Source organism: Cervus canadensis, chromosome 1, assembly GCF_019320065.1.
Source record: "Cervus canadensis isolate Bull #8, Minnesota chromosome 1, ASM1932006v1, whole genome shotgun sequence".
Lineage (NCBI taxonomy): Eukaryota > Metazoa > Chordata > Mammalia > Artiodactyla > Cervidae > Cervus > Cervus canadensis.
In genome coordinates, this window is record NC_057386.1 from 8,010,188 (window position 1) to 8,038,153 (window position 27,966).

Consider the following 27,966-nt stretch of genomic DNA (forward strand, 5'->3'; position numbering starts at 1 on the left):
CCAGAGCCCTCGAGGTCCGCCCTGCTCCCTCCGAGCGGATGCTGGAGCCCTAGCCGCGAGCTTGCGCTTCCCCGGCCGCCCTGGACTACAATTCCCAGTGAGCCCAGCGGCCGGCGCCTCGGCTGCGGTCAGGTGACCGGGTCGCCTGACCTGAGGTGAGTCAGGGCAAGGCGGCGGGGCCTTACCAGCTGCTGCATCTCGCCCTTGACTCCTGATTCTCTCTTGGCTCCTCAACTTGGGGGCAGCAACGTTCTTTGCTCTTCTCAGGGTGTTGGGTCCTTCCCTACTCGAATCGTGTGTTAGGAAGGTCCTACCTAAGCCTGTGGGGAGAACTTCACCCTAAGCCCCGGACTCTACTCCAAGACCTGGAAGTTGACAGCTTGGCTGCCCTGCTCCTGGATCTGCCTCCTCTCACCATCTCATTTCTTCTTCCAGGATTGCAGTGGGTTCGCCTGGAGGAGAGCTGTCTGACTGCCCTGGGCTACTGCTGACCTCCAGCAGAGTTGAGCCAAAATGTCCCCGGAATCTAAAAAGCTTTTCAACATCATTATTTTAGGAATTGCCTTTATGTTTATCTTCACCGCCTTTCAAACTTGTGGAAATGTAGCGGTGAGTTGGACTTTGTTCTCCCTCCTTTGCAGTCCTTGTCATAATGCATTCCAAAATTGATAACGTTATGTCTAATAGTACGCTTAAGTTGCACCTTTTATTTTGTCACTTAACACTTCCTCGTTTTCCATGATAAGATTTGATTTCATGTGTCAGACATCTCTTAGTGGGGTCGTTTCTTTCTCTCATTTGATTTGGGGTTTATATGTTGACTTATTTGTTATCTGTATTAAGGACTATATTAGTACTTGGACAGTTAAGGGAATAAACGTAGAGCCTAGTTACAGATGGTCTTCAGCCCTCCCCACCTGACCTGCCCGCCCTTGGTTTGCCTTCCATTCTGTAGTCCTTTCTCTTCTCTCCTGTTGGGATTTCTGTATCCAGCATCTTGAATTTTTACTTTATTCTCACTACTTGGAGACAGATTTTCTGGGTGGGGAGGGGAGATTACAAAACGTTTTCATTGATTAGTTTTATTTTCCACACAGCAAACTGTCATCAGGAGCTTAAATAGTACAGATTTTCACGGCAGTGGATATACCAGGTATTGTACTGTGTGATTGGTTCTACTTTGTGTATTCTAGAAATTGCTTAAACTTCCTCAGTCACAGACAACATAAGATACTGTGATTGGATTGTTTTTTCTTCTCTGTATCTAGACTGTTTAGGGGAACATAATGTGATAAAGGTGATGAGTTTGGGTTTCAAGTAGAATTAAACACTGAGTTTGAAATACAAGATTCAATACTTAATTGCTGTGGTATCTTAGGAAATTGCTTCTATGTGCTCAGTTTCCTTGCTCAGGTTAATGTGTGTAAAGCGCTTAGCACAGTGGCTGGCATTTAATAAGCACTCAGGTATTGTCATAATTACATCTTCCCAATCCTAAACAGAGGATGTTTTATAAGACTCTTGAAATATTTGTTGGTCTTCCTGTTTTTCTAATTTCATAATTATTAATATACTGTCATCAGGAGCTTTTAGATTTCTGTTAAGGTGTTTAGTGGCAATTTTACAGGTGGAGAAAATGAAGTGAAAAGCTCTTCGTAGGTCACTAGTACATTGTGATTGAAGTTGGGAATGTAACTCATACATGTATATAAACACAAACAGATTTCTTAAGAAATATTTCTGTGGTTAAATGTTAGATTGTGGTCAGCTGCCCCTCCCACTCTCCCCAACTCTTCTTATTTGGTTCTTTGTTATCTAACCTAAACCTGACCTTATGTATAATACTTGAGAGTAAAAGAATGTTAATGCCCATTTTTCTAAGTGACTAATAATAACATCTGGAGAAGGCAGTGGCACCCCACTCCAGTACTCTTGCCTGGAAAATCCCATGGACGGAGGAGCCTGGTAGGCTGTAGTCCATGGAGTCGATAAGAGTTGGACACGACTGAGCATCTTCCCTTTCACTTTTCACTTTCATGCATCGGAGAAGGAAATGGTAACCCACTCCAGTGTTCTTGCCTGGAGAATCCCAGGGATGGGGGAGCCTGGTGGGCCGCCGCCTATGGGGTCGCACAGAGTCGGACACAACTGAAGTGACTTAGCAGCAGCAATAATAACATCACAATTTTTACTAATGTATTTTCTTCATATATATTGTAAAGAACAGGTGAAAGAACCATTGGTATTTGAGAAATTCATAAAAGCCAAAGAATAATTTACTTTGGATTTATAAATAGTGGCTTATAAACTTTTGAAATGGTCTTAGTCACACTTGGCTACATATATACTGGGACCAGGTCTGCAGTAGCTGAATAATGTTCAAGTGAACATTCAGTTCAGTTCAGTTCAGTCGCTCAGTCGTGTCCGACTCTTTGCGACCCCGTGAATCGCAGCATGCCAGGCCTCCCTGTCCATCACCAACTCCCCAGTTTACTTGAACTCATGACCTTCAAGTCGGTGATGCCATCCAGCCATCTCATCATCTGTCGTCCCCTTCTCCTCCTGCCCCCAATCCCTCCCAGCATCAGAGTCTTTTCCAATGAGTCAGCTCTCCGCGTCAGGTGGCCAAAGTATTGGAGTTTCAGCTTCAGCATCAGTCCTTCCAATGAATATTCAGGACTGATTTCCTTTAGGATGGACTGGTTGGATCTCCTTGCATGCAGTCCAAGGGACTCTCAAGAGTCTTCTCCAACACCACAGTTCAAAAGCATCAATTCTTCGGTGCTCAGCTTTCTTCACAGTCCAACTCTCACATCCAACATGACCACTGGAAAAACCATAGCCTTGACTAGACGGACCTTTGTTGGCAAAGTAATGTCTCTGCTTTTTAATGTGCTGTCTAGGTTGGTCATAACTTTCCTTCCAAGGAGTAAGCGTCTTTTAATTTCATGACTGCAGTCACCATCTGCAGTGATTTTGGAGCCCCCAAAAATAAAGTTAGCCACTGTTTCCACTCTTTCCCCATCTATTTCCCATGAAGTGATGGGACTGGATGCCATGATCTTAGTTTTCTGATTGTTGAGCTTTAAGCCAACTTTTTCACTCTCCTCTTTCACTTTGATCAAGAGGCTCTTTAATTCTTCACTTTCTGCCATAAGTGTGGTGTCATCTGCATATCTGAGGTTATTGATATTTCTCCCGGCAATCTTGATTCCAGTTTGTGCTTCTTCCAGCCCAGCGTTTCTCATGATATACTCTGCATATGAGTTAAATAAGCAGGGTGACAATATACAGCCTTGACATACTCCTTTTCCTATTTGGAACCAGTCTGTTGTTCCATGTCCAGTTCTAACTGTTGCCTCCTGACCTGCATATAGGTTTCTCAAGTGAACCATTACGTTAAGTTAAATAGATTCTGGTTTAAGCAAGTTATAGTTACATGATTATTTATAGCAGTGAGATTTCATGCCACTGCCAGGAGTTGTCAGCTAAATCTGTAGGGCAGACTGGTTAATGAGGACCTCTAGAGTCAGATTCCCAGGGATGAGATTCTGGTTCCACCATTGACTAGCTGTCCAGCTGCACTTTTGACATTTCTTGACCCCTCTGTATTTCACTTCTCTTTTCCATAAAAAATAATATGTTCTTCATGGGGTTGTGTTAGCTGCTATAATAATTCACTGATAAATTAAAAATCATATTGTCTAAGGCAGACTGACTCGTCTCAATTGCCAAGACTTCAGTATTTTGAACAAGTGAAAACTTTAATGTGACATTAAAGTTTTATGTGACATCAGCATAAGGATGTAGTTATAAATTCTGACTAAAGAATATGAGTGGTTATTGCAAAAAAAAAAGAAAAACCCAAAACTGTAGACTCTAATTAGGTTTGAGAAAAATTGAGCTTAGCTTTGAGACGGTGTTTCAAGAGTTTTGTTTTTTTCCCTTTTGTATGTTATGTGTGCAGCATGGCAATTATTTATGGAGTGTTCTCTGCTTCAAATTTGATTACACCATCAGTGGTTGCCATTGTAGGACCTCAACTGTCTATGTTTGCTAGTGGTTTATTTTACAGGTAAGTAATCTGGTTTTCCTTCATTTAATTAGAATGCCTTCAGCTTCTTTCAAGCACATAGTAAACTTGTGCTTTGAACTTCCTGACTTGGTTGGAATAGATTATAGGTAGTATTTTAGAGGTTTGGCTCTCTACTTGATAATTAGCAATACTATTGTTTTAAAGTGATGGGATTTGTGTATGTTTGCTTTCCTTTTGCCACTAATATATACAATATCCAAAAACCTCTTTCTGTAGGTTTGAAAAGAACTCAGGTAAAAATCTTATTTTGTATCAAGTAGATTAATGGTAATTAAATTTCTTCTGGGCTACAGAACTGTAGTCCCACTGTGTGCTGAGCTGTTTGGTGAAGGCCAGTCTTTAAAGGCAAATCTTTATTCAGTGACTGAGTTCACAAATTTGAAATAGTAAGTTAAGAAATGACACTTGTCCTCTTTTTTCCAACACTGGAAAAGCCCTTTACAGCTTGAATTTTGAAAGAAGAGATCCCTCAGAATTGATTCCTAGAAGGCATAATTGACCTTCTGTTTCAGGTATTGTTTGACTGTAATACGTTGACCTGTTATATTTTAGCATGTACATTGCCGTTTTTATCCAGCCTTTCCCGTGGTCCTTCTACACAGCCTCTGTTTTCATTGGAATTGCAGCTGCTGGTAAGCATTTTGATTTCTCTCTATTTTCTGAGTCTAAGAGTATTGTTTATATGTTTAATATATAAAGCTAAATGCTTTCATTCCCTTGATAAACTTTTGATTTGAATTTTAGTACTTTGGACAGCACAAGGAAACTGCCTGACAATAAATTCAGACGAGCACACTATTGGGAGAAACAGTGGAATTTTCTGGGCACTCTTACAATTTAGGTAATAATTCTTATGGTTCCATCTTTCCTATAATTTTTTTTTTTTTGGTCAGACCATTTTTTAGATCCCGATTGTGTTGAGAACTCAGATCTTCTTTTTACGTGAGTTAAGTTCCTAGGTAAATGTCATAGAGATTTAAAATTTTATGGGATTATTTAAAGATGCATGGATCTACCTCCTTAAAATTTATGATTAGCAAATGGAAAATATTAGCCATAATGTATGTAGCATCTGCTATACTTAGGTGGCTCACTGGTAAAGAACCTGCCTGCCAATGCAGATTGGGTTTGATCCTGTGGAGCAAGGTATGACACCCACTCCAGTATTCTTGCTTGGAGAATACCAGTGAACAGGGGAACCTGGCAGGCTATGGTCCATAGGGTCACAGAGTCAGATAGGACTGAAATGACTTGATAGGCATGCATACTTCATACATACCTTAGGTACTACTGGGCTCTTTAATCTCAATAATAGTTACAATCTCCTGTGATAAGAAGGTATTATCTCCATTCTACAGATTAGATAACAAAAGCTTAACTAAAAGTTAAGTAACTTATCCAATCATGTGGATTCCAAAGGCCATGTCCTTCCCACCCAGTTATGCTACTTGACAGCTGTTAACAATTAAATTTTCATAGACTAACTCTATGGACACTGAAGGATACAGTATGTTATATATTTCCTCAGTAAAAAGCAACAACAGGCATTCTGTCATGGAATCTGTCCTGAGGATTTACCCTCATATCCTAAATGCCTAAAATTTTGGCTTTGGTAAGGCTTAGCAAAAAAAGAAATGCAAAAAGGCAAAATGGTTGTCTGAGGAGGCCTTACAAATAGCTGAGAAAAGAAGAGAAGCTAAAGGCAAAGGAGAAAAGGAAAGATATAGCCATTTGAATGCAGAGTTCCAGAGACTACCAAGGAGAGATAAGAAAGCCTTCCTCAGTGATCAGTGCAAAGAAATAGAAGAAAACAATAGAATGGGAAAGACTAGAAAATTAGAGATGCCAAGGGAACATTTCATGCAGAGATGGGCACAATAAAGGACATAAATGGTATGGACCTAACAGAAGCAGAAAATATTAAGAAGAGGTGGCAAGAATAAACAGAAGGACAGTACAAAAAAGATCTTCATGACCCAGATAACCACGATGGTGTGATCACTCACCTAGAGTCAGATATCCTGGAATGCAAAGTCAAGTGGACCTTAGGAAGCATTACCAGCACCTATTTCACACAGTAGCAAAGTAATGCTCAAAATTCTCCAAGCCAGGCTTCAACAGTATGTGAACCATGAACTTCCAGATGTTCAAGCTGGATTTAGAAAAGGCAGAGGAACCAGAGATCAAATTGCCAGCATCTGTTGGATCATCAAAAAAGCAAGAGAGTACCAGAAAAACATCTATTTCTGCTTTATTGACTATGCCAAAGCCTTTGTGTGGATCACAACAAACTGGGGAAAATTCTTAATGAGATGGGAATACCAGACCACCTGACCTGCCTCCTGAGAAATCTGTATGTAGGTCAAGAAGCAACAGTTAGAACTGGACATGGAACAACAGACTGGTTCCAAATCGGGAAAGGAGTATGTCAAGGCTGCATACTGTCACCCTGCTATTTAACTTATATGCAGAGAAATCCTGGACTGGATGAAGCACAAGCTAGAATCAAGATTGCCGGGAGAAATATCAATAACCTCAGATATGCAGATGACACCACCTTTATGGCAGAAAGTGAAGAAGAACTGAAGAGTGTCTTAATGAAAGTGAAAGAGGAGAATGAAAAAGTTGGCTTAAAACTCAACATTCGAAAACTAAGATCATGGCATCCGGTCCCATCACTGCATGGCAAATAGATGGGGAAACAGTGGAATCAGAAACTTTATTTTCTTGGTCTCCAAAATCACTGCAGATGGTGACTGCAGCCATGAAATAAAAAGACGCTCCTTGGAAAAAAAGCTATGACCAACCTAGACAGCATATTAAAAAGCAGAGACGTTACTTTGCCAACAAAGGTTCATCTAGTCAAAGCTATGGTTTTTCCAGTAGTCATGTATGAATGTGAGAGTTGAACTGTAAAGAAAGCTGAGTGCCAAAGAATTGATGTTTTTGAATTGTGTTGGAAAAGACTCTTGAGAGTCCCTTGGACTGCATGCGAGGAGATCCAACCAGTCCATCCTAAAGGAAATCAGTCCTGAATATTCATTGGAAGGACTGATGCTGAAGCTGAAACTCTAATACTTTGGCCACCTGATGCAGTGAACTGACTCACTGGAAAAGACCCTGATGCTGGGAAAGATGGAAGGTGGGAGGAGAAGGGGACAACAGAGGATGAGATGGTTGGATGGCATCACTGACTCGATGGACATGAGTTTGAGTAAGCTCCAGGAGTTGGTGATGGACAGGGAAGCCTGGCATGCTGCAGTCCATGGGGTTGCAAAGAGTTGGACATGACTGAGCAACTAAACTGAACTGAAGGCTTAACAAATATGAATATTGTTTTAAGGGGTTGTATATTAAGCAACTGGAGTGTAAGTGAATGATTTCTTCCCTGTTGCTGTTTAGTCGCTCAATCCTGTCTGACTCTTGTGACCCCAAGGACTGTAGCCCTGCCAGTCTCCTCTGTCACTGGGATTTCCCAGGCAAGAATACAACAAAGGAGTGGGTTACCGTTTCCTTCTCCAGGGATCTTCCCAACCCAGGGATCAAATCTGCGTCTCCTGCATTGGCAGGTGGATTCTTTACCACTGAGCCATCAGGGAAGCCTGATTTTTTCCCTAGGAAACTGCTAAATAAAGTATTTGATTAGATGCAGTTAACTAAATCATTGATCTTTTCACCAATTCTTTAAAATACAGAATTTTAGAGGTAGAGTAAACTTGTTTCCTGGGTGTCATTTCCAGACTCCAATAAATCACATGTTTCAGTGAGTCAGGTCTTTGGAGGCCGATTCTGAATCAGGTTGCTGTCATGTGGAAGGAGACTAAGTTCCCTCTGGGTCAGTTGAGTTTTTCAGAAAAAGAGTGAAGTCGATACTTTTAAATGACTTAGGGCAGGTAGATAACTTCTTTAGGCCTCTCTCTCTCTCTTTTTTTAAACAAGGAATGGAAAAATTATTTTAAAGCCCATAAATATGAAAATAACTTCCCAACATCCTCTCCTTCCTTTTCTTCCCCCAGCTTGTTCTTTGGAAATCTCTACATATATTTTGCTTGGCAAGGGAAAACTCAGATATCAGGTTTGTTTTATTCACTGTGCTTTATTCAGATATGTTCAAAGCAAAATAGCAGTTCCATGAAAATTCCCAGTATGTTTGGTTCAGATTGTTCTAGTGAATGTTGGTACTCTAAGTCCTCTCAGAGTTTTGCTTTTAATATCTTCCCTTGGATTATATTATTATGCTAGGATTTACAGCTTATGACTGCACTTCAAGTAGCATCTCAAAGTGTGGGAGAAGGTTGTGTATGTGTGGGTAGACTAATCAGTTGTCAAAAGAGTTTTTAATTCAGTTGTTTTGTCTATACTCTGATTAAAAGAATATGATTAAGTTCTTACGCTGTTTTTCTCTTGGCTTATTAGTATTTCTCTAACTGAAAGACAGAGGTAGATGTATCCTATTTATCTCTTTGTCTTAGGATTTTACTGATGCAGTAAAGTAAAATTAGTAATAATGTATGTGAATAGTTATAAACAAAATACCGAACATGATACTGACTCTGGAATTGTGTGGCTAGTGCTATCTACTTTCATCTTCTTTTTTCTCCCTAGAGAGTGACCGAAGAACAGTGTTTATTGCCCTAACGGTGATTAGCCTTGTGGGGACAGTACTTTTCTTTCTCATTCGGAAACCAGATTCTGAAAATGTCTTGGGAGAAGATGAATCTTCTGATGACCAGGACTTGGACATCAATGAGTAAGAAGTTGGAAATGTTCCTTTCTATTTTAAACTATATTTTGAATAGATACAGTCTAGAAATTACAAACCTGTTATAGCCCTAACTGATATCCAGTATTGGGCAGACGTGAGGGGAAAATTTTAAAGCAAATAAGCAGAGAAAGAAGATAAAGAGGAGCTGTCAGGGAGGAAGAAGGGAAAGGAAGATAGACAGAGGTGGGGGAGGTAGCTAAAAGGGTTGTGGAGGGATTTTAGTCTCATCCCACGTCACTTCCTGCGTGACCCTGGACAGTAGCAATGTTCCCCTGACTTTCTCTAGGCCTCAATTTCCTCCTTCAGTTCAGCAGACATTTTCTGTGTTTTAACGTGTGAGGATATGGGCTCATAAAGTTAAGTAGAAAATAGTCCTCAGTCACTTTCTCGCATCCAGGCTTAAAATTTTCCTATCATGTGGTACAAGTAAGTGGCAAGGCCACCAACAGTCATCATAGATGAACCGTAGTTACCCCCATGCTCTGGATTTTGCACTAACCTGTGATGGTAGTTTGCACTGACATAATCCCTGCAGGGAAATGAGTACAAAGTCCTGTTTTTCTAAATATTGTGAATAACCTTGAGCATATTTCTTATGTATTTGGCTGTGCTGGGTCTTAGTTGGAGTGTGTGAGCTCTTAGCTGCGGCATGCAGGGTTTTGTAGTTGCGGCATGTGAGTTCTTTAGTTGTGACATGTGGGATGTAGTTCCTGACCAGGCCCTCTGCGTTGAGGGCATAGAGTCTTAGCTACTGGACCACCAGGGAAGTCCCATGTTATTATTATTTTTTTTTTTACAAAAGTTTATTTTTAAATGTACAGCAGGCTCTAAAACAGCACTTCATTCTAGCTATGGGTGGCAACAGATGTCATGGCTGGAAATCCAGAAGTTTAAAAAGGAATGGAATTAAGGGCCTTTATTTCCTCAGGCACAAGGAACAGCTTGCTTTTTAACAGATTTCTTAATTCCACTTGTAGCCAGGGGGCCATTCCCCAAGACCTCTTCTTTCTGTTTCTGTTTGAATGTCTTATCTTCCTCATCCATCCCCTCGGCCTGGTTCTTGGGCTGCTTCAGCAGCTGCTGCTTGCCACCTTCAAGGCCAGACATGGCGCCTTCTACCCCTTTCCCAGGCCCTGCCACTGAAAGCAGGGGCCTGTTTTAAGTTGTAAGTAAAACTATCTAAAACCTTGCAGGTGATTTCTCTGCAGGTCATCATCTAGATTTGAAGAAAGGGGAATAAGAAGTCTTTACCACTCTTGTGCTATGTGAATTGATAAATTATGAAGCTTGTCTCCTAGAATTTTATCTGTTGTTAAAAATTTTGCATTGAACTTTCTGTGCTGCCTTTTTAAAGCCCCAAAAGGGCCTAAAATTCTCCAGTCACAGGATCATTAAGCATTCAGAATTTGCACTGTTCCAAGCAAAAGAGAGGTGTTTATTTGAGTATACATACATATATATCTCACATATTTTTAAAAGCATAAACCAATGGATATTGGAGAAGAGGTCTCCAAACATGAATGACACAAACTTAACAAAAACTAAACATTCATTCAGCAAATGTTAGGGGCTGTGAAGACAAATACAATCCATCCCTGTGTTCAGGGAACTTCGCTGCTAGACAAGGAATCATGTAACTGTCATAAGGTGCAGTGCTGAGTGGTTCTGCTCCGTCTTGTAGATCTTTCTCTTCTCCTGAATTGTCTTCCCAGTCTTGAAACTTCTATGTCTTTATTTTATAAAAAGCACCATGCATGCGCCAGCCGTCTTCCAAAGGGTGGGGAAGAAGTAATGAGCGAGACAGAGAAGTCCCTCTTCTTATGCAACTTAATTGGAGAGGGGCTGGTAGTCACCATGCATGTTAAGAAAACAACAGAATGAGTTCTATCAGACAGTGAGAGGGGGGAGCTTGCAGACAGCTGGGTGGTGAGAAGGTGTGAAGATCAGCTGATATCTATTGCAACAAAGGCCAGGTGTGGAAGGGAGTGTGGTGTCTGCTGGCGGCCCGCGGGATGTGCACAGTGCAAGTAGTAGTACCCGCAGCAGACAGAGAGATGATTACATAAGGATATGGCGGGAGTTTGGATTTTATTCTTGGTGTGATCAGAAGGCACTGAGGAAATACGTAGGATCTGATTTTAAAGGATTCCGTAAAGTGGAGTCCACTTTGAATGATTTACAGCTGAGTACTAGCTGAGTTGATTATATTTTAATAATAGCCTATAGCGTACAAATCAGTTCCTACTTAATTTGGGGCCTGGAGTGTGAAATGGTATATCCACCCTGGTGGCTCTGTGGTAATGAAGCCACATGCCAAGCAGGAGGAGCAGGTTCAATCCCTTGGTAGGGATGATCCCCTGGAGAAGGCAATGGCAACCTGCTCCAGTGTTCTTGCCTGAGAAATCACAGAGGAGCCTGGCAGGCTACAGTCCACGGGGTCACAAAGAGTTGGACACGACTGAATGGCTAAAACACCACCACCACCCCCCAATCTTATCCAAATACAAGGTGAGGGTGCTGTCATTAAATGGAGACTACAGAGTATTTGCTTCCAGGGATGGCATGAGGTGTGTGTGTGTGTGTGTGTGTTTTTAATTTAATTTTAATTGAAGGATAGTTGCTTTACAACTATAGTTGTGTTGGTTTCTGTCATACATCAGCATGAATCGGCCATAGGTATACATTTGTCCCCTCCCTCTTGAGCCTCCCTCAGGCATGAGTTTTTATGGTGGGGGAGAATGTTTTCCTATTGGTTAAAACATATTACCTTTTTTGTGTCAGTAATTTAAGTCAACTGATCTCCTTTAGGTTTTTTCTTAGGTTTGTTTGTAAATGATATCTTTTCAAGATCTAGGAGTAGACTTGGCTGATAGGATAAGAAGTGTGATTTCTTACAGACTTTCTTACCACAACCTGCAGACACTTACCCTTAAGCCACTGTATCTCTTTTCCTTCTCACGGGTAAGTGATAGTGTCCCTGTTTTACAAATGAGAAAGGGAAAGAGAAGTGGAGTCACTTGTCTGAAACCACACAACTAATAAGTGGCAAAGTAAGACTCCGCCTCGAAGCCCACGTTTTTAACCAGTTGGTGATACTGCACCCAAACCCACATAGCCGATGATGGTGTTGCTTTTAACACTGAAGAACCACAGAGTAATTTTTTACGTAGTTGGAGTGGTGGAAAAATTGAGCCCTCATGATTTGCTTTTACAGTTTAGAAACAGCAGGGTAGAGGAGATTTTTGTCCTGCCTGAAGTATTGTTTCTTTCTTTCCTTTTAAAATGTTTTTCCTTTTTTTTGTCTGCGCTGGGTCTTTGTGCAGCTTGCGGGCTTTCTCTGGTTGTGGCTGGGGCTTTTCATTGCGGTGCTTGGGCTTTTCTTGACAGGCTGTAGAGCGTGCAGAGAAGTACCATTTCTGAGAAAGACATGCATGACTCTGTGCCATAAATTTAATGTGAGAGAATCACGTTGTGTGGTTAGTAAAGAGCCACCCAAGGAGCACTTTACCCACAGTCTCTGAAGCAAGGACACCTTGGAGCAGGGCGCATTGAGGCCACTGAAGTGTTTACCAGACCACACAGAGAGCAGAGCTTTTACAGACTTAAATGAGAATGTGATGGTTTTTTTGTTTGTTCTCTTTTTCAGTTTTCTGGGGAAAAACTTTTTTCTTTTTATCTTTTCAGGTCTCCCCAGAACAACATGACAAAGGCAGTAGATGCGTTTAGTAAGTATTCTCTGTATCTGAAGTGCAGGAACTGTTCAGGAACAACTTTCCCCCTTTCTCTGGTAGCTTTGCATTGACAGCACCCCAGTATTTTCACGTTTCTAGGTGTGCTGCTCTGAAACCCGCTAGTCTTCTCAATAAGTATCTCTAATAGGCCTGTGAGGGATGGAGAATAATGCAGTGCCCTACCTGAGTGCGTGTGTGAGGGAGGCCCGAGGAGGAGGAGGCAGAGGTTTAGGAGTTTATAGGAGGAAGTGAGGACACAGACCATTTCTTCAGACATTGCTTGTCACTCCTTAGAACAGAGCACAGGCTCGGGTGACCCAGTAACGTGTAAGACCAATCACCCTCATCTGTTGAGGGTTCTTCCTTGCTAAACCTCTTGATGTGTTTTATTTCATTCTCATGACAAATCTGTGAGTATCATATAATACATATGTATCATTGTCTCCATTTTATAGAAAAGAAAACTGAGGCTTGGCAAAATTATTTACTCAAGGTCAAACAAGGAATTTCCTTCTTGTTATGAGAGGCCTAGAAAGACATGTTGGCTTTTTTGGTGAACATGAAGTCAGGCAAAGGGAGGGTGATGACCTTCAGGCATATGGGCTGGTTCATCCAGCTTCAGTGAGACTTGATGCAACCTCTATGCTCTGAACCCCCCTCTGGGTGTCTCTTAATATTAACCAGATTCAGGATGTACTTTCTAGATAGTTGTACCAGCTTTGCCTCAACTTCTCTGTAAAAGGAGACACTAACGCAGTGAGGGCCTCAAGCTTTTTATCACGGAGCTGGTTGGTTACATAGTGTAGGGTTTGGTAGTAATAGGATATTGGGCTGTCAGGTTTGAATGAGGAGAAAGAAGGCAGCAGCTAAAAAAGATAAGGCATATAAGTGCTATAGGGCAAGAAAAATTAAATTTAGGCAATGGTTCCTGGCATTTGGGAAGCAATGGGAAGTTAGGAGGTGGCAATGAAGCTGAAGGCAAAAGAGAAAGGGAAAAGAATGTCCAGGCTTTAGTTTGCTTGTGAGCCAGTGTTTCATTTATTATTTAATCATGATATTCCTTTAGTTGATGCTGTAGTAGGTATTGGGCAGAAGGGATTCTTGCTTATTTAAAGGCACTTAAGTTCCTCAGCTCAATGTATATATTAATGCAATTCTAGAAAATTTCAATGAGGATTTTTAAATTTATTTTTTTGGTCCTGATAAGAGGTTCCTCTGGAAGAATAAATATCTGTCAATAGCCAACAGAATTTTTTAAAAGAACTGTCCCTAGTAAATATCAAAACCTATTATGAATTCATTTGAAAACACTGGAATACAGACAGCACTGGAACTGAAGCTAGACCCAGGTCTGTGTTCATAAAGGAATGTGGAATACTGTAAAAGAGTCTTAAAAGCAAGGCCAGACAGCTGGCTACATGGGAAAGTGTGAACTCATACTTCCCATCTTATACTAAAATTCCATGTAGATTAGATGTAAAAATGAAACCATACTAGTAACTGTAAGAAATTAATTTGGTAGAGCCTTTCACAGGTCTATCAAACAGTAAGGGAAAAGTATGCTCTTTTTTACCTAAAATATAAAATTTCAATCTCTCACAACCAAATGAAATTAAAATGGCAGGGACAATATTTACAGTATATGATAAAGGGTTATGAACCAATAAGAAAGGAATGCATTAGAACTGTGGTGTTGGAGAGAAGACTCTTGAGAGTCCCTTGGACTGCAAGGAGATCCAACCAGTCAGTCTTAATGGAAATCAGTCCTGAATATTCACTGGAAGGACTGATGCTGAAGGTGAAACTCCGATACTTTGGCCACATCATGCAAAGAACTGACTCATTGGAAAAGACCCTGATGCTGGGAAAGATTGAAGGCAGGAGAAGGGGGTGACAGAGGATGAGATGGTTGGATGGCATCACTGACTTGATGGACTTGAGTTTGAGCAAGCTCTGGGAGTTGGTGATGGACAGGGAAGCCTGATGTGCTGCAGTCCATAGGGTCACAAAGAGTCAGACACAATTGAGCAACTGAACTGAAGAAAGGCATAAATACTCCAGTAGAAAAAAGTTATAAACAAAGGAAAGTTATTAAAAACTACAAGAAATGCAAATTAAGTTTTCTATTAAATTTCTGAACATAAATAATTCTCAGTATATAGGCTATAGGTACTTAAATGCATAAGACCACATTGTTAAAAATATAGTCCTTGTATTACTTTCTGAAGATTGATTTATCAGTAAGAATCAAAAGCCTTAAAAATATTTATCCCTTTACTCCAACAATTCCACTAATAGGATTATCCTCAGGAAATAATTAAGAATTTTTCCCAAGATTTAGTTACTATTTATATTAGTGAGAAATAGAAATACTTTAAATATTCAACTACAAAGCAGCTATCCAATAGATTACTGTAGCCATTAAAGTGATTACTACAAATGTTATAAAATGTTTGCTTTGTTATATGAAAATAAATTGTAAAACAGAATAAGTAGTGAAATTTCTTTTTAAATTTTAAAAAGCGTAAAGCCTGGGAGGAGACTCATTAAGATGTTAGATTATGGTTATTTTCTTTAATAGAATAACTTTATTGAGATGTAATTCACATAGTATACAGCTCACCGACTTATATAATTCAGTGGTTTTTAGTATATTCAGAGAGTTGTGCAGATATCACTACAATCAATTTTAGAACCTATTCAGGTAGTTACCTGGTCTAGTGGTTAGGATTCAGTACACATGTGGCCAAAATTAAAAAAAAAAAATTTAGAACCTAATTATCACCCCCAAAAGAATCTTTACAACCATCAGCAGTGAGTTCCGTTTTCTTCCCATTAGTAATCACTTTCCATTTCCTCTCCCAACCCCAACCCCAGCCCTAGTTATCCAGTAATCTACTTTCTATCTACAGATTTGCTGATAGTGGACATTTTGTATAAATGGAATCACAGGACTTGTGGTCTTCTGTGATGGGATTCTTAGCATACGTTTTTTTTTGTTTGTTTGTTTGTTTTAGCATAAGTTTTTGTGTGGACATTTGTTTTCAGGTTTCTTGGATGTATACCCAGGAGTAGTGGGCTTGCTGGGCTCTGTGGTATCTCTATGTTAAATCTTTTAGGAACTACCAGGTTGTTTTTCAAAGTGGCTGTACCATTTTACATTCCCACCAGCAATGTACGAAGGTTCCAATTTCTCCACTTTCTAGAGTTATCTTTTTGATTATAGCTATCCTATTAGCCCCTGATGGTTCAGACGATAAAGAATCTGCCTGCAATGTGGGCAACCTGGCTTCGATCCCTGGGTCAAGAAGATCACCTGGAGAAGGAAATGGCAACCCACTCCAATATTCTTGCCTGGAGAATTCCATGGACAGAGGAGCCTGTTGGGTTATAGTCCCCAGGGTCACAAAAGTTGGACACGACTGAGTGACTAACGCTATCCCAGTAGGTATAAAGTGGTTTTTTGTGGCTTTGATTTGCATTTCCCCAATATCTAAGATGTTGAGCATATTTTCATATGCTTATAGGCATTGCATCTCTACTTTGGAGAAATTTCTGCTCAGGTCTTTTGCTCATTTTTTAATTGGTTTATTTGTATTATTGTTATTAATATTATTTTGGCCTCACCATATGACTTGTTCCCTGACCCTGGGATTGAACCCCAGCCCTCAGCAGTGAAAGTGCTGAGTCCTAACCAGTGAACTGCCAGGGAATTCCTTGTGTTTTTATTATTGAATTGTAAGAGGTCTTTATATATTCTAGATGAAAGTCCCTTATATATAATTTACAAATATTTTCTTCCATTCTGTAGGTTGATTTTTCTCATTTTCTTGGTATCTTTTGAAGCATAGAATTTTTAAATTTTTGATGAAGCCTGATTTATCTACTTTATCTTCTGTTGTGTGTGCTTTTGGTGTCCTAGGAAGACTCCAAGTCACAAAGATTTATTCCTGAATTTTTTTGTAAGAGTTTTACAGTTTTAGCTTTTACATTTTGTTCTGTGATCCATTTTGAGTCAAGTGTTATGGATGTTGTGATGTAGGAATCCAGCTTCATTCATTTGCACGAGATCAGTCATTCTAGCACCATTTTCTGGAAATACTATTTTTTCTCCCTTTGAATTGCGTTGGCACCCTTGTTGAAAACAGTTGACTGTGAATGTAGGAGTTTATTTCTCAACATGCCTGTTCTTATGCCAGTACCATGCTGTGTTGATTATTGTAAATTTTGAGTCTTCATCTTTGTTCTTTTTCAAGATTATTTTGGCTATTATCAGTCCCTTGAATTTGCATATGAATTTTAGGATGAGTTTGTCGATTTCCTTAAATAAATTATATTAGGTTTTTGGTTTGTTTTTTTTTTTTTTTTTAGAAGTTCTGGGTTCACAGAAAAATTGGCAGTATACAGAGATTTCCCATATATGTCCTGCCCTCACCCATGCATAACCTTCCCCGTGATCGTTACCCCCCCCATCACTGTGGTACTTTTGTTAACAACTGATGAATGTACAGTGGCTCATCATCTTTGCCTAGAGTCTGTTGTTTACATTAGGGTTCCCTCTTGGTGGTGTACGTTTTATTTTATTTTTTTTTAATTTATTTATTAGCTGGAGGCTATGGTGTACATTTTATGGGTTTGGACAAATGTATGAGGACATGAATTCATCATATAGGATCATACTAGATTATTTTTGTTTTTAGGTTATGTTTTAAAATTTCCTTTTGTTAGCTAAATCTTCTGATTACTCAAAAGCAAATGTGCTTTGCTAATATGATTTTTCTAATTAAAAATGTTGTTTTAACCTTTATTAATCATGTATTTTTTTTCTGGAAGTATATGAATATGATTGGTGAAAATATCTTACTGATTTTAGTCTCACTTTATTTTAGTGAAATTCAGGAAAAAAGCTATCCTCTTTTGTATATGGAGAAATTCAGGACAGAGTGTCTGTGACCGATGTGAGTTTCCTAGTCATTCACTGAGTAGGAGCTGAAGTCTCAATCTGCCATTAGTTTAGGATCCTAGATACGCGGCCTTAAATTATGAAATGTGAGCAGGTTCAAAGACAGTTAAAATGTGCAACTTTTAGAAATGCATTTTCCACTGTAGATTTCAACTAAGTTAAACAACAAAAATTAAAAATTAAAGGGATCAGAAACAAATGGGCAGAACTAAGGTTTCAGTCCTCAGATCCAGAGACTAAGAATCTCAGGAAGTGGTGGTATCCCAGCTTGGGGTGGTCAAAAAGCTCTGGGCTGATTCTGATCTTGAGTCCAGCCTTAAAGCTGCCCGGGGACAGTTGCTTGGGGGAAGTTAGCACTTTGCCAACTGTTGACTCCCTAACCTTTAATCAAGTCTGTTGGAATAGTCAGTTGTTTGGTTCTGTTTCTTTTCTCCGTTTTATTTGTTTTCATGAGAGCTGGAGAAGGTGTTAGAGAAAACACAACTCCGGAATATATTTAAACAGTTGAAATCAACATTTTATTTACAGGACAGGTTTCGTTCATATGTTAAGCATTTTAATCTGAATCATTAACCTGTGTCCCAGTGTGTCTGTTTACTGGCATTATTGACAGCAAGTAATAATGAATTGGTTGAATGAATATTTTAGAATTTTTGTTCAGTTGATTAAAATCTAGTTAAGTACTCCTAAATTTTTTTTTCTTTCTTTTTTTTTTTTTACAGAAAAGTCTCTGAAGTTATGTGTCACTAAGGAGATGCTCCTTCTTAGCGTTACAACTGCTTATACAGGTAACAGAATTAATTATAGTGTTGGTTTTCTGTGACTGCGTAATGACAGTAAATGTTGACAACAACTGTGTTACTTTCTCACGGTTCTGCACATTGACCTGTCTCAGCGAAATGGGTTTTCTGATGGTCTCAGTCGGGGTCTCCTGTGGCTGCTGTCATAGTATAGCTGGGGCTGAAACTTCCAAGGTAGTTTCATTTGCACGGCTGGAGGGGTCTAATGCAAGCTGGATCTCCTCGCTCTCCATGTCTCAGCAGTTCTGTGACCCCTTCCCGTGTTGGTGAAAACAAATCCCAGGGCCAGCCCAAGTTCCGTGAAAAGCGGGAGGCTCGATTTGTCTCCAGCAGTGATCTCAGAACAACGTGGAGCACTGCAGACAATAACCATGAGGAAATCTGTGCAGCTTGGGCATGAATTAAGATAATTTCCGATAAAACAGGCTGAATTCTCTGTCTTCCAGTGATAATGTGATGTGGTAATAGGTGGAATAGGCTTAGGTCTTAAGGAAATCTGTTTCCTTGTCAGAAATTGCTCTAATATGTCAATTATTACTTTTGCCTTTACAGTTGACCCTTGAACAGTGAAGGGATGGATTAGGTGTGCTGACCTCCCCTGTGATCAGAAATCTTTGTGTGACTTTAGTCAGCCCTTTGTATCTGTGCTTCCTGGTCTGCACAGTCAGCCAGCTGTGGATCCTGTAGTACTGCAGGGACCTGCACAGTTCAAACTCGATTTGTTCAAGGTTCAACTCTGTGTGCCTCATAGGTATAGGTAGAAACATCTTATTTTTAGGTCAAATAGAATATTAAACATCTTCAAAATTCAGGTAAGGTTTTGTGACATTAAGGAATCAGGTCTTCTACTGATTCGCTCTAATTTTTTACCCAAATTTTTAAAATTTCTTTTCCTGGGAAAACATTTAATTAAAACTTTTTCCTTTAAGCAAAAGTAGATAGTAGGTATTAGTCTTGCAACCATATGTTCCTGTTCCCTTGGAAAGCTATTAATAAGGATAGTGAGCACTTTAGTTTCCCTGTTACAAGTTTATGTTAATTATGTCCTCTGTCCATCCCCTTTCTGTGCAGAGTGACTGTTTTAACGTAAGGCTGTCTTTGCTTATTTGAGTTGTACGTTCTTATCTGAAATATGCGACAATTGCCATCTTGTGGCTAATTCCTTTCCATCAGTTGTATCACTTAAAATTACGCTCTGCTAGAGGAGTAACATTTCAGTCTGAGTGAATTTTGTTTTATACATGCTCAAATACTACTGGACATGAAGAAAAAACCAGGAAAGGGAGACTGTGTGTTTTTTCAATACAAAATCCAGTGCTTTGTGATCCACAGTTGGTTTACTCTAAGGATGTAGAGACTTGAATACAGAGAGCTGATTATAGGACTTGAGTATTTGGATTTTGGTACCCATGGCAGATACTGAAGGACAACTGTAGTTTAAATCTGACTCTTTTCTAAAGGTCTGGAATTGACTTTCTTCTCTGGTGTATATGGAACCTGTATTGGCGCTATAAATAAATTTGGAACAGAAGAGAAAAGCCTCATTGGACTTTCTGGCATTTTCATCGGCATTGGAGAAATTTTAGGTTGGTTTAAAAAATTTTTTTGCATTAAATCAGTTTGTTACAGATATAATGGAAATTTTAAGTATATTTCACTTCTCTGTCCTTGGATTTCTATTTCTTTGCTTATTTTTATCCACATGGGTATGTCTGGTTTTTCTTTTATTATCGCTGTTCTAAAACTAAATTATAAAACTTTTGCCAAGTAATTCAAGACAAAGCCATAAGTAAGAAAACATAAAGATTTTTGCTTTATGTTTCCCAAATTTTCCTCTTAAAATACTTAGAGAAGGTGTATTAGAATCCCTGAATTTCTTGTTCTCTGGACCTCTGACACCAGTTGTCTGTCCAGCAGTACAGTTCAGTTCTGACACTGACTCCTAGAGTTAGCATCAGACCACACAGGTTCAAGGGTACAGTCCTGCAAGGCCAACCTCACTTCAGATGCCAGTCCAAGTCCCAAGTCCCCAGGCCACCTTCACTTCTGTTCAGCTTGGCTATACATTCAAGGGTTCCTACAACACCCCTGGGAAGTGCTGTTCTTACTGTTAAAGTTTATTAATAAAGGACGCAGATGAACAGCCAGATGAAGAGGTACTTGCAAAGCCCAGAAGGACCCCTGGTGTGGGAACTTGCGTCCGCTTGGAGTGTAGGATGTGGGGCCCTCCTGACACGTGATGCATTCATCAGGGGATGGTCTCCCAAACCTGTTGTGTGGGGATTTTTATGCAGATCTCATCCTGGTGGATTAAATCATGGCAGTGGACTCAATCTCTAGCCCCTCTCCCCTCCCCTGAGGTGGGGGGTGGGACTGGACATTCCACCTTTCTAATCAAGACTGGGTCCTTCTGGCAGCCAGCCTCCATCTTGACTAGAGCCACCCCCACAGTCCCTCAGGGATCAGCATTAACTCAGGTGTGGCTGGAAGGGGTTAGTTAAGGTAACTAGAGACACTGCTTTCACTGAGGAAATTCCTAGGGTTTCAGGAGCTCTGTACCAGAAGGCGGGGAGAAGAGGACAGGCTGAGACCACACCTCTGCTTTGATCATACCACCAGTTACTCCTTCTGCAGCAGTGATCTGGCCGTTCGTGCAGTAGTGGACGCTGTGTAACGTGTGAGGAGCTTCCCAGAGACTTTCTGTGCATCCATCGTATGAACAAAACATGGAGCTTATATTCTTGGGGAAGAACACAGGCAATAAAAAATATCCAGAACTTAAAATGTCAAAGTGATAAGCACTGTGGAGAAAGGGGGGGTTGGTATATTTTTTTGTTCCCTATAATTAATTTTAGAACATTTTCATTGCCTTTCTCCAGGCAACTGCTAATCTACTTTCTCTATAGATTTGTCTATTCCGGACATCTCATGTGGATGGAATTATACAAGATGTATTTTTCTGTTGTTTCTGACTTTTTACTTAATACAGTGTTTTCAGGGTTTTTTCATGGTGTAGCATGTATCACTACTTCATTTCTTTTTTCTTTTTTACTTCATTCCTCTTTATTACCAAATGATATTTAGTCATATGGATCTACCACATTTTTATTCATCCATTCATCATGTCATGGACATTTGGGTTGTTTTCACTTTTTGCCCATTATGAATAATGCTGCTGTGAACATTTCTGTATAGTTTTTGTGTGATCTTATGTTGTATGTAAACCTAGGACTGAAATCGCTGGGTCAGGTGATAACTCTGTGTTTGACCGATTTGTCTCATGACAGGTCCTATTTTCCTGTTTCTTTGCATGCCTGGTAATGTGGATACTAGCCATTGTGAACTTTACCTTGTTGGGCGTGGGATGACTTTTACATTCCTGTTCATGTTCTTGAGCTTTGTTCTTGGGTGCAGTTCATTTACTTGGAAACAGTGTGACTTTTTGAGTCTTGCTTTTAAAGTGTATTGGATGGAACCAGAGTAGTGCTCAGAGGAGGGCTAATTATCTCTCTCCCCCAAGGGAAGACCCTTTCCTGAATACCCAGTGAATAATATTTCCGGTCTGGCTGGTGGGACCAGGTACTCTTCCCTGCCCAGGGTAGGGCACTAATGCCACTAATCCTCTTGGAAAGTTCTTTCTGATCTCTGCTACTCACATCCTGTGCTGATCAGCTCTCCTTTCTGATGCCCTGTCTTGGAAACTCATACCTTGGTTTGAGCACCTTGGTCTCCCCAGACCCTGAGCTCTTGTCTCCTCAACTCAGGGAGGCTGTGGGCTTCCTCCTGCCTTTCCTCCCCTTCTCCCCCACTTCCCGGTCTGGCCCCCTCCTCCCCCTGTGCTGCCGCCCTCCCGCTCTCCGAAGCCCACCGCCTCTCAGTCAGCTGGGGCAGGTGTGGGCCTCACCTCATTTGTTTCCTGTCTCTCTGTGTCATATTTTTGTTTTTTTTTTTCTTTTTTTTTTTAGACTGGGGGTAAATTCAGTTCCTGTTACTCCATCTTACCTAGAAGTCTGTCCTGATTTTTATACTTTCCTTTGTTTCAACAGTTATTTCTTATTTTGTATATTTATGCTTTCTTATTTTATTAAATTCACTATTGTCCATTTTTTCAAAAATAAATTTTTGATATATTAACTTGGCCTTGGATTTTTTTGTTTGTTCATTGATTTTATAGGTGGAAGCCTCTTTGGACTGCTGAGCAAGAATAATCGTTTTGGTAGGAATCCAGTTGTGCTGTTGGGCATCCTGGTACATTTTATAGCTTTTTATTTAATATTCCTCAACCTGCCTGGGGACGCCCCCATTGCCCCTGTTGAAGGCACTGACAGCGGCGCTTACATCAAACCCAGGTACAGTGACTGCCCTTCATCTAGTAATTAAGGAAGGCAGGGGGTAAAGGGGGGCTTGGAGTTTAGAATGCAGCGGTTAGTCCTTTTCTGTGAGTCTGTTATAAGGTCATCTGTCATGTGTTCATGGAGCCAGAATGAGTTTGAATAGAAATCCATAGAGAATCTGAAGTTATTTTTGTGATTGTTGGTTTTAACCTTTCTCCCCACTGAATCTTTTTCTTGATCTGTGAAGGGTCATGTAAGTGTCTGATTTGAGTTTTTTATCTCTGCCTTTTGAGCATTGAAATCTCTAGAAGTTCAGGCTTCAGATGGAGCGAGGAGTGAGGAGCGAGTGGTGATCTGTCTGCTGGGTCAGCTGCCCAGTCCTTTTGCAGTGTTTACGGGAGTTTTGCAGGTGTCATTTTACTGCACTCAGCTCTCAAATTCATTGTCATGTAGGCATTTATGTCTGGATCCACAAGCCAAGGGCAGCCCTATTCCAGACAGTGTTTGCTTCCCTGATAGTTAATAGACTAGAGTTTGCTAGACTGTGAAGGTGACAGCATTTGAGCATAAGTTCTTACTTTGTAAATTCCAGTGTTTATTCATTCTTGTTTCATAAACTTGTTTAAATTGGAGAGTAAAATGTTTTTGTGGGTGAGTTGCTGTTACGTTTTAAACAACTCTAACAAATATTATTAATGCTCACTCTCAATTTTATTTTAATCAGCAAAGAAATTGCCATCTTCTGCAGCTTCCTGTTGGGTCTTGGAGACAGCTGCTTCAATACCCAGCTGCTTAGTATTTTAGGTTTTCTCTATTCTGAAGACAGCGCCCCAGCTTTTGCCGTCTTTAAATTTGTGCAGGTAAATTCTTCTCTAGACTGTGTTAAAAGGTGGGTCTTTTTTAAGTGCTATAACTTCATTTTCTTAATGTTTCTTAAATGAAAGTCCAGGAGATCCTTTAAAAGGATTTGTGATCAGAATGAGGAGGCAATAAGTAGTGTGGTCTTTTTTGTCCCATCACTCGTATATATTCCAGCCTCTATGGCTCAGACTTCTTTCCGTAGGTACCACAATTCAAGGTGTTTGCAGATAACAAGTGTGTTTCTCACTGTGCATGCACGTGATTTTATCACTCCAGTTTGTTTTGTGTTTTTTTTTAACAAAATACTGTTTTAAATAACAGACTATAGCTTACTTGATTATTCCCAGCTCTCAGCGGGACTTGGTGGTGTGTGTCTGTGAGCTGCCAACTAAGGAGGTGCCCTCTAGATGCAGAAGGAGCAGGGAACAGTGACAAGAAGCCTTGGGTCAGAGTGGTGGGGTTCGTTGTGGAGTTGGCTGGGTCACCTGTGCACGTTTCATGATCTGTCTTGTCTTCTTTATTCTTAGTCCATTTGTGCAGCTGTGGCATTTTTCTACAGTAACTACCTTCTCCTTCATTGGCAACTCCTGGTCATGGTGATATTTGGGTTTTTTGGAACTGTCTCCTTCTTCACTGTGGAGTGGGAAGCTGCTGCCATTGTAGCCCGGGGCTCTGACTACCGAAGTATTTGAGGAGGGGCGCCAGTGAGAGGAGGCCGCCTCTTCAGACCCTCGGCTGAGCGGCCGGGCCGCGCAGAGGAGGCCGCTCTCATCTTCACCGTACCTTGGAGGCTGTTTAGGATGGAAACTCCGAGATCTAAGACTGCTAAATCTGCCAGAGTTGGTATTCAAGTTTACAGATATTGTTTAAAAACTAGTGAAATAAGGGAAATTTGTTCTGTCAGTCATGTTGTTCGGAGATGTTGTGTTTCAGTTCATCTGTCTCATGTTCCTTATGATCATGTATAAATGTAAATGTTTTCTTCTGCCCCCTGTTCTGGTTGAAAGATCATGCTTTGATTGAAACTACTAGGCCGTATGTCGTATGAAGACTCCTACAGGGTGTGGCTGTGTGTTACTATGTAGTAACAGGGAGCATGTGCCACCCCATGTGTGTCTGGGAATGACGTTTAAATAAATCATGTAATGCTGATATGGAATCTTTGAAAAGATTTGCACATTTTTGATTATTTTTCTTATAGTTCATAGCAAGAGGGGTGCTAATCAAGTATTATGAAATGAGGTAAAAATTGTCTTAAGTTTTTAAAATAGGAATCTAACATTTGTAAATGAGCAAAAACACAGTTAAGAAAAAAATGTACACATTTACTGATGGAGGCTTTTGCTAGTAATTTTTCTAGAGGATGCAGTGCATAAAAAACAAACCAACCCAGAACATGTAGTGAAGTCTAAGCTATGGTGGCAGGCTGTTGTCACTAAGAAACACCATTCCATATGCATGTCTGGGAATGGAATCTAGCTATTTGGGGAGATGTTTAGAATGGAAATGTTAACTTTAATCCATAAGAGCTTTAAACAGTTATTTTAATTGAGATATAATTCAGAAATCATAAAATTCATCATTGTAAAGTATACAGTTTAGTGGTGTTTCAGTACATTCACAAGGTTGTGTAACTATCACTACTATCCTTTCCAGAACATTTTCATCACCCCAAAAAGAACCCCCTTGAACCTACTAGTAGTCATTCCCCATTTTCTTGCCTGGCACCGGTGGTCAGTAATCCATTTCCTGTCACTGTGGATTTGCTGCTTCTGGACATTTCCTATAAACGGGAAAGCTCACTTTTAAACTTGAAAATTAACTGTACAAATTGAGTTTTATGGCAAAGTAGATTTAATCAAGAAGACAAACAATATTTTGTTTTCTGTTATTTTTAAAAACCTGCTTAGCAATTTTATGGAGTGTGACTTTCAGATTTGATGGCAATTTCAGGGAATTGTGGTTAGCTGGAACCCTTAGAGAAATTGCATGTGTATGGAACACTAAACTCTTTTGCTTCAAGTTGTAAAATTTTGATTTTCTTTCTTGAAGTTGAGATAAACTCAGTTGACAGTTGATTTTATATAAGTTGTAAATGCTGTTTCAGAATTAATACAAATGAATTTATTATCTCTTTAAGCACATTATTGTTTACTCAGATGTATTTGTTTTCTATCACCATATGATAGATTACCCCAAAACTTAGCCATTTCCCTGGTGGTTCAGATAGTAAAAAATCTGCCTGCAATGCAGGAGACCCGCGTTTGATCCCTGCGTCGGGGTCGGGTAGATCCCCTGTAGAAGGGAACGGCTACCCACTCCAGTATTCTTACTTGGGAGAATTCCATGGACAGAGCCTGGTAGGCTGTATTCCATGGGGTCACAAAGTCAGACATGACTGAGCAACTAACAGTTTTTTTCACTAAGCACATTATTGTTTACCCAGGTGTATTTGTTTTCTATCTCCGTATGACATATTACCCCAAAACCCAACCCCTTAAAACAAGACCTATGTATTCCTGCATAGTCTCTGTGGGTCTGGAACCTCGGCGTGGCTGAACCAGGTCCTCCCGCCAGCGCAGGGTCTGTCACAGGCTGCAGTCCAGGTGTGACCCGGGGAGGACCTGCTTCTCAGCTCAGTCTCCTCCTCGGCAGGAGTTGGTTCCCCACAGGCTGTTGGACTAACAGTCTTAGTTTCTCACGGCTTTCCTCATCAAAGAAAGCAAGTGAGAAAAGCCAGAGGGAAGTGCCAGCAAGTCATAAGTCATCGTCTTTTATAATTTTAGTCTTGAAAGTGACATCTCATCACTTTTGCTATATTCTGTTTACTAGATGCAAGTCACTAGTTCCCGGCCACACCCAAGGAAGGGGGTGGGGGTTACACCAGGGAGTGACTAGAACCAGGATCCCCAGGACCATCTCACAAGGCTGCCTGTCTCACGTTCAGCTGGAAACTGGGCCCTGCATTCCTGTGTTCCTCACTCCCAGGCTCAAGCTCCCTTTGCTTATGATAGGTCTGTAGAATTAGGCTGCAGAGGTTCAATGGCCTCTGTTACTACTACTGAGTACATTCACCCAGGGCAGCCGCAGCCTCTTATCCCTGCTGGTAGGATTCCTGGTAACAGCTTTCACAAGGGAAAAGAAAGGGAGTGAGGGGAGTCTGTCAGGAACACAACTTCTGTCTGCCTCCCTCCTGTTGTTATGTGTGATGTCCTTCACCTTAAGTTCTGTACTCAAATTTTGTGTTTGGGTGGGTTTCGTTTTGTTTTTTACTCAGTCTTTATGTCTATAAGTAGTGTTGGCCTTGGTGGGCTTTTTATTTGACTGATAACAGCTCATGTTTGAATTTGTATCATTTGAATTTGAAATGTGGTATGAAATAAATAATTTAATTTTTATGCTTGTCTTATGTATTCTGTCAAATAATTTATGCTTCTGGGTAAGTAAGTCTTCACTTTGTCTCACATGGGGGTGTGTGTGTGTAAGTATGAGTGTGCTGTTTTTTTACGGCAAATTTCTATATATTGAAATTTGGCTTAGTCCTGGAGCAACCTTTATTGAGTCACAACTGTATTACTCTGTGTGAAGGAGTCCCCCCACCCACCTCTTCCCTCCTATTCCCGAAGGCTGGAATACCTTAAAACCTAGGTTTTGGCTGTTTACACTGAGGCTTGCTTTCCTCTGGGAGTTCTTTAAGTTCTCAAAGTACAAAAAAAGTTGCCAATTAAGCAAAAAAATAAAGGGAGGACATAAGAGAAACTGGAATCCTTGGTAGGAATGTAAAATGGTGCTGCCTTTATGGAAAACAGTAAAGTAGTTCCTAAAAAATGTAAAACTAGAATCACTGTCTGATCCACCCATTTCATGTTTGGGCATGTACCCCAAAGAATTGAAAACAGACTTGAAGAGGTATTTGTACAGTTATGTTTGTAGCAGCATTGTTCACAATGGCCAAAAGGTGGAAACAACCCATGTCCATCAGTAGATGAATGGATAAACAGAGTGTGACCTATACATAAACAGTATGCTGCCTGCTGCTGTTACGGGGCTTCCCGGGTGACTCGGCAGTAAAAGACTGACAGAGGGAGAAGGGGGCGGCAGAGGATGAGATGGTTAGAGAGCATCACCAACTCAATGAACATGAATTTGAGCAAACTCTGGGAGACATAATCCCCTGCAGGAGGGTTTGCAACCAACACCAGGATTCTTGCCTGGGAAATCCCATGGACAGAGGAGCCTGGCGGGCTACAGTCCATAGGCTTGCAAACAGCTGTACTTGGCTGAAGCGACAGCCCGCAGGCCCCGGGAGATGGCGGAGGGGAGCCAGGCCGGCCGCGGTCCATGGGGCTGCAGACTCTCACATGACTTAGTGGCTGAACCGCTGCAACAGGAGCGGAGCTGGTGCACCGTTAGCAC

General features: G+C 40.6%; 1 protein-coding gene across 2 annotated transcripts; it reads left to right on the forward strand.

Moving 5' to 3' along the window:
- Positions 1 to 13: 13 nt before the first annotated feature.
- Positions 14 to 26,954, forward strand: MFSD11 (major facilitator superfamily domain containing 11). 2 transcript variants are annotated; one of them, XM_043461842.1, is made up of 14 exons: positions 14 to 155; positions 436 to 609; positions 1,098 to 1,153; positions 3,968 to 4,075; positions 4,649 to 4,728; positions 4,841 to 4,937; positions 8,113 to 8,171; positions 8,702 to 8,846; positions 12,546 to 12,586; positions 18,278 to 18,343; positions 19,816 to 19,941; positions 22,530 to 22,704; positions 23,414 to 23,549; positions 24,078 to 26,954. In XM_043461842.1, exons 2-14 carry the CDS (start codon positions 514 to 516, stop codon positions 24,240 to 24,242), a joined length of 1,350 nt encoding a protein of 449 aa, XP_043317777.1. In that variant the 5' UTR covers positions 14 to 155; positions 436 to 513; the 3' UTR covers positions 24,243 to 26,954. The 2 variants fall into 2 exon arrangements, with proteins under 2 accessions (XP_043317777.1, XP_043317769.1); XM_043461834.1 differs by lacking the exon at positions 14 to 155 and having other exon boundaries at positions 162 to 609.
- Positions 26,955 to 27,966: the final 1,012 nt, after the last annotated feature.